Source organism: Mustela nigripes, chromosome 12 (assembly GCF_022355385.1).
Source record: "Mustela nigripes isolate SB6536 chromosome 12, MUSNIG.SB6536, whole genome shotgun sequence".
NCBI classification, from domain to species: domain Eukaryota; kingdom Metazoa; phylum Chordata; class Mammalia; order Carnivora; family Mustelidae; genus Mustela; species Mustela nigripes.
The window spans coordinates 39,947,525-39,954,104 of NC_081568.1; the positions used below are offsets into that span (position 1 = coordinate 39,947,525).

Consider the following 6,580-nt stretch of genomic DNA (forward strand, 5'->3'; position numbering starts at 1 on the left):
GTAAAAGGAACATGCCTGGGCCAGCCCTGATGAGAGCCCTGAGCCCAGTTCCTCTCCCAGCCAGGACTGGGATTACACATGGCTTCTGGCAGGGGAAAAAAAAAAATAGTGGTTTACTTTCTCTCTTTGGAGCAGAAGGGCCCTCAGTTCTGAATCAGGCCAGTGGATCAGTGGATCCTGATCAGTGGATCAGGCCAGTGGAGACCATCGTGGTCAAATTTATAGGAATGCAACACCTCAGCGTAGTAGGTTCTCTCATGTTTGGAAATCCACCTGTGCAAGATATTAGGCACAAACTCTCTCAAGCCTTTTCCCAGGTCTCACCAGAGCAGGACATTGGATGAGATCAAAATGGCTGCTTTTTCCTACACGACCATATTTTTCCTGGTTTCCTCCACTTTGGCACATACTGCTTTTTCAGGTAAGCAAACTTACAAGTCTTGGGAGAGAAACAAGTGATATTCTTTAAGTTGTAGAAAAGAAAAATTGCCATGTGTGACCAAGTGGGGAATGTTAGGCTGGACCACGCAGAGTGGGCATCAACTGGGTATCCCTGTTAGGGAAGGGAGTTACTGTGGAAAACCCTCCAAAATTTGAAAATGAAATAACATGTTTCTACATAATGCATGGGTCAAGAAAAATTCAAAAGGCAATTCAAAATTATTTTGAACACAAGGAAAATAAAACAAAATGAGCAAAAGTTTAGGTTCAGAGAAGGGTCATTACCTCCATACCCCTTTTCCCTTTCATTCCAACCCCACAGCCGTCTTCACAGAACCAACCTCTTTGATCTCTGTCTTTACTGTGTTAAATAGAAACATATGTGTGCACATTGTGTCATTCTCCTACTTTCTTATATAAAAGATAGCATATTACAGATACCTGTTTGCAACTTGCTTTTCTCAATATACAAATATCCTGTAAATCAGTACATATCAATTCACAGGGAGCTTCCTCATTCTTCTATCCAATGATACAGAGCTTCCTTGGATGGGTATACTAAAGTTTAATCTATCAGTCTTCTACATATGGGCATTTAGTGTTTTCCAATACTTTGCAGTTACAAACTATGCTGCAATAATCTCATGTTTATGTATTTTGTATTGTTTGAAGTGTATCTTTAGTGTAAATTCCTTAAACTAAAAGATATCTGATAGACTGGAAGAAAATATCTATAACACATATCACAGATAAAGGACTAATATATCTAATACCCAAGAATACTTAAAACTGAGGAAAAAAAATAAAACCAATTGCCAAATGAGTAATATTCTTACATATACAATTCACACACACATACACATACCCCGAAAATACAGAAATGGCTCTTAAATCTGTATAAGATATTCAACTTCATTATAAAAAAAATGCTAATCAAAACCATGCTCAAGCACCTCACCTACTAGATAGCCTTTCCTATACTAAGATTAAAAAGAAATTCAGTTGATCTTTGCATGGTCTCATTTCTTAGGTTCAGATGTATTTGAGGTTTATTCTTATATATGGTATGCAGTATATAATTTAACTTTATTTCATTTCTACTAGATGGAGGCCTTTATTTTTCTTTTTTATTACTATATCTAGCCACTTTTGTGATTAAAAGATTGTTTTTTTTTAATTAGAAAGAAGTATTCCTTTTTTTTTTTCCCCTACAGTATTTTCTTTCTTCTTTTTTTTTTAATTTTTTATAAACATATATTTTTATCCCCAGGGATACAGGTCTGTGAATCACCAGGTTTACACACTTCACAGCACTCACCAAAGCACATACCCTCCCCATGTCCATAACCCCACCCCCCTTCTCTCAACCCCCCACCCCCCAGCAACCCTCGGTTTGTTTTGTGAGATTAAGAGTCACTTATGGTTTGTCTCCCTCCCAATCCCATCTTGTTTCATTTATTCTTCTCCTACCCACTTAAGCCCCCATGTTGCATCACCACTTCCTCATATCAGGGAGATCATATGATAGTTGTCTTTCTCCGCTTGACTTATTTCACCAAGCATGATAAGCTCTAGTTCCATCCATGTTGTCGCAAATGGCAAGATTTTATTTCTTTTGATGGCTGCATAGTATTCCATTGTGTATATATACCACATCTTCTTTATCCATTCATCTGTTGATGGACATCTTTCCATAGTTTGGCTATTGTGGACATTGCTGCTATAAACATTCAGGTGCACGTGCCCCTTCGGATCACTACGTTTGTATCTTTAGGGTAAATACCCAGTAGTGCAATTGCTGGGTCATAGGGCAGTTCTATTTTCAACATTTTGAGAAACCTCCATGCTGTTTTCTAGAGTGGTTGCACCAGCTTGCATTCCCACCAACAGTGTAGGAGGCTTCCCCTTTCTCCGCATCCTCGCCAGCATCTGTCATTTCCTGACTTGTTGATTTTAGCCATTCTGACTGGTGTGAGGTGATATCTCATTGTGGTTTTGATTTGTATTTCCCTGATGCCGAGTGATATGGAGCACTTTTTCATGTGTCTGTTCGCCATCTGGATGTCTTCTTTGCAGAAATGTCTGTTCATGTCCTCTGCCCATTTCTTGATTGGACCATTTCCTTACACCACACACAAAAATAGACTCAAAATGGATGAAGGGCCTCAATGTGAGAAAGGAATCCATCAAAATCCTTGAGGAGAACACAGGCAGCAACCTCTTCGACCTCAGCTGCAGCAACATCTTCCTAGGAACATCGCCAAAGGCAAGGGCAGCAAGGGCAAAAATGAACTATTGGGATTTCATCAAGATCAAAAGCTTTTGCGCAGCAAAGGAAACAGTTAACAAAATCAAAAGACAACTGACAGAATGGGAGAAGATATTTGCAAACGACATATCAGATAAAGGACTAGTGTCCAAAATCTATAAAGAACTTAGCAAACTCAACACCCAAAGAACAAATAATCCAATCAAGAAGTATTCCTTTTTAAAAAAATTTTAGAAAGATTATATATGCAATTGGCATAGTCTATTCCTGTAAAGGTTGGTAGGCTTCTTGTTTCCTCTGGGAAAAATTTTAAAATATAATTCAAGTTTCTCTTTGAACTTTGGAAAGTCTAACTTTTGGAAAGCTAGAATTTTCCAAACTATTTCAAAGATCATATTACAGGGGCGCCTGGGTCGCTCAGTGGGTTAAAGCCTCTGCCTTCGGCTCAGGTCATAGTCCTGGGGTCCTGGGATCGAGCCCCACATCGGGCTCTCTGCTCAGCGGGGAACCTGCTTCCCCTCCTTCTCTCTCTGCCTGCCTCTCTGCCTGCTTGTGATCTCTGTCAAATAAATAAATAAAATCTTAAAAAAAGAGAGATCATATTACAGTGAGAGATAAGAAAGAGCAGGACGATGATAAGTCTTTTCTTATTTCCCTCTCCCACAGCCAGCTGGCCACCCTCTATCCCCAGGCAACACCAGCATCCTCACACAAACTAGTTTGCCAAAATCAGTCAGTCTCTCCAGAGCCAAGGAGCCCTTAAAGTTTCTGATCATCACCTTACTATCCTCTTTAGTTTGGCATCTTGGTAGGAATAAGCCCAGTATTTTATTTATCATAACATATTTAATTAAAAAAACTTCAAAGTACATACACTCATCCCGATGCAATGAAGAGGAAACTATAAAGTCAACAAAAATCAGGTAACTTAATGAAAATAACATAGTCTGCAAATTACACCTACAACCTCAACTGGTTTTTACTCTTTCCTCAGTGACATAGAAAATTTATAAAGTTAGGACTATGAAAATGAAGGAAAGAAAGAATAAATGAATAAACTAGTTAACAAAAGAACACCACCCACAAATTCTGTTGCTATAAATTATTTTGTATACTTTTGTGCAAATGAGTAATTACTTTTTTTTTATTCAGCTAGTAACTTCAGTGGGTGAAATCAAACTCCACGAAGAACGATTTTCTTTTAATCTATTGTGTATGTACTTTGTCTGCAGCATTCTTCAAACCACGTGATATAAATAAATGGCCTAAGGTAAATTTAAATTTCTCAGTGAATTGTGATGCTAATCTGATCACTCTCTTGATATGAGAGACCTAAAACTTCACAGGGGTATGTAGAACAAAAGTTTTCCATGTGACCTTGGGCATGTATAACCTTTTCAGACTTACATTTAATTAATGTAGCACAAACATTATAACAGTAAAATGCATCTCTGAGCATTAAATGAAATGACACCTGTCAGTTGCTCAAGGTCATAAAGTTAAACCATGGTAAATACAGGATTTATTCCCAGCCTCAATACAGAACTCTCACTCTCAACAATTATATTGGAGCTCCTTCCCCTAGAATTTCACAAATACATACATATCTTTACTCACAAACTTCTTAGAATGAATTCATGGCATTGGGATTCCAAGTTTAAGTGGAAACTTTACATAGGGGAAAAAGTGGGGATTTTATAATGCTTATGACTTTAGGAGATGAATGCGTCACCACATTTTCTGACACTGCAGTCAGCAAAAAACCTGCCTGACCAAAACCCAGAAGAAAATGTTGAAAAAGATCAATTGAATAGGTATATTTGATATTATTTCTAGGGGGGAGAAACTGACAGGCCAGGAATAGATGGAAGAAAATCTACCGACTGTTATTCATATGACATTTTTTTGATATTTGCAGCCCCCATGTAAAATGTACTACCCACTGGATCCTTCTTATACATCAGAGTGTCCAGATGTGATATCATATGTTTGTGCTACAAATGGCCACACTTACAAGAATGAGTGTTTTTTTTGTGTTGATCAGTGGTAAGTTCAAAATAAAATACCATTTTTTTCTTTGTTTTTCCTCACAGGAATATCAAATAATCTTAGCCAAGGAACTGGATTTACTGAGGGATGGGATATTTATTTTAAATAACCTCTATTGTTCATAAAAGATTGAGAATATACTATGTATAAAGAGAAAAGTCTTTCTGAAAATTTCAGTTAACATTCAAAGTTGACTTATTTAAAAAAAAGAAAGAAAAGCTTAAGTGGTGTTTTGGCAGAACTGAACAAAGATCATATTAATAGATATCTATAGATTATACCCAAATGATGAATAGAAATCCATTTTTTCAAATCACTCAAAAACTTATAAGAAATAACATTGACATGTCTATGAATAGTGCCCATAAATATTGCTTGGTAGACATAAGTAGATATAGATAACAACACAGACATAGGTAAAGACATAGATAAAGGTATAATTATACATCTAAATAATAAAATGGTTATGTGGGCATACATAGATAAAAATTACTGTTGAATTATATATTCCTTTGCCTTTCAAGTAAGTTCAATAGTAAAATTAGATAAAAAATTAATAATATTCCTCATGATAAATTTTAACTCCATTTGAAGTTGTTTTTGGAAACCAATTTATGTCTTGTTAGTAACTCTTCCATGACTTGTTTGATCTTCTGTATTAAAATCCCCAAGACTATCCTCAGGTTGGATGATTTGCTAGCAGGACACATAGACCTTAGAAAAGCTGTTATATATATGGCAGCAGTTTATTACAATGAAAGGATATGAGTAAAATCAACAAAGGTAGAAAGCTTACAGGGTGGAGTCCAGGAGAGAGCAATCACAAGCTTCCAGTTGACCTTTCCCAGTGGACTCACACAGTGTTTAATTCTCCCATCTATGATGTGTGACAACACATATGAAGTTTTGCCAACTTGGGAAGCTCACCAACACCTTGGTACCCAGCCCTTTCATTAGAAGCCAGTCACCTAATTTTGTGGCACCTGAATGACTGACAACTACTGTTTCCAGCCACCCTGAATTCCCAGAGGTCAAACTGACACAAAGCGACTCAGGACCACAGGGAATAACAACAGACATTCACTTGATCATAAACTATATGGTATGGCCTATAACCTCAGGTTATAAAATCACTCTTATCAGGAGGGATATTCCAAGGGCTCATGGTTACTTCCCAGGAGCTAATTTGAACTTCCCAAGTCTGTTGAACTAACTTTTTAGTGCATATCTTCCTTTGAAAAGAATCTTTATGGGCTTCCAGTGTCATGTTTCCAACCCATGAGGCTGTTATTGCTGAGCACTGAAGGAAATGGGGTGTAGAAGCTAGTCCAATAAAGAAAATATGTGTTCATCTTCAGAGCAAGTGCTAGACTCTGATGATTGCAATGTCATTTAAAGGAAAAGAATGGGAACTGAAAAAAATGGAAAATAACCATGTATCTACCATCACAAAGCAAGATGAATGAGAATTCATGAATGTTACCAGACTATGTGGAATTACTAAGTTACATTAGCATTTCTTCCTAATAGCTGCTGTCACTTTCTTAGGCATGAGCTAATTAGGCAAGACACTTGGAAGTGCTTTCTTAGCTTCCAAAAGAAAGCTGGAGTAGCCATACTTAGAGAAAACTCTGATTTTAAACCAAAGACTGTAACAAGAGGTGAAGAAGGGAATTATATCATAATAAAGGGGTCTATCCAACAAGAGCTAATGGTTATAAATATTTATTCCCCCATTTTGGGGGCACCCAAATATATTAAACAATAATGAACATAAAGAAACTCATTGATAACAATACAATAGTAGTAGGGGACTTTAAC

General features: G+C 37.0%; 1 protein-coding gene across 1 annotated transcript; it reads left to right on the forward strand.

Annotated features, from left to right (window-relative positions):
• The first annotated feature begins 351 nt into the window (after positions 1–351).
• SPINK13 (serine peptidase inhibitor Kazal type 13) lies at positions 352–4,760 on the forward strand. Its single transcript, XM_059416325.1, has 3 exons — positions 352–421; positions 3,943–3,980; positions 4,629–4,760. Exons 1-3 carry the CDS (start codon positions 352–354, stop codon positions 4,758–4,760), a joined length of 240 nt encoding a protein of 79 aa, XP_059272308.1.
• The last annotated feature ends 1,820 nt before the right edge of the window (positions 4,761–6,580 follow it).

What these genes read in the sequence shown, in the direction of transcription:
- SPINK13 (XM_059416325.1), top strand. Translation starts at nt 352, where the DNA reads ATGGCTGCTTTTTCCTACACGACCATATTTTTCCTGGTTTCCTCCACT. An exon ending in GGCACATACTGCTTTTTCAG is followed by an intron (nt 422 to 3,942) that starts GTAAGCAAACTT and finishes CTTTGTCTGCAG; the next exon opens with CATTCTTCAAACCACGTGAT. An exon ending in ATATAAATAAATGGCCTAAG is followed by an intron (nt 3,981 to 4,628) that starts GTAAATTTAAAT and finishes TGATATTTGCAG; the next exon opens with CCCCCATGTAAAATGTACTA.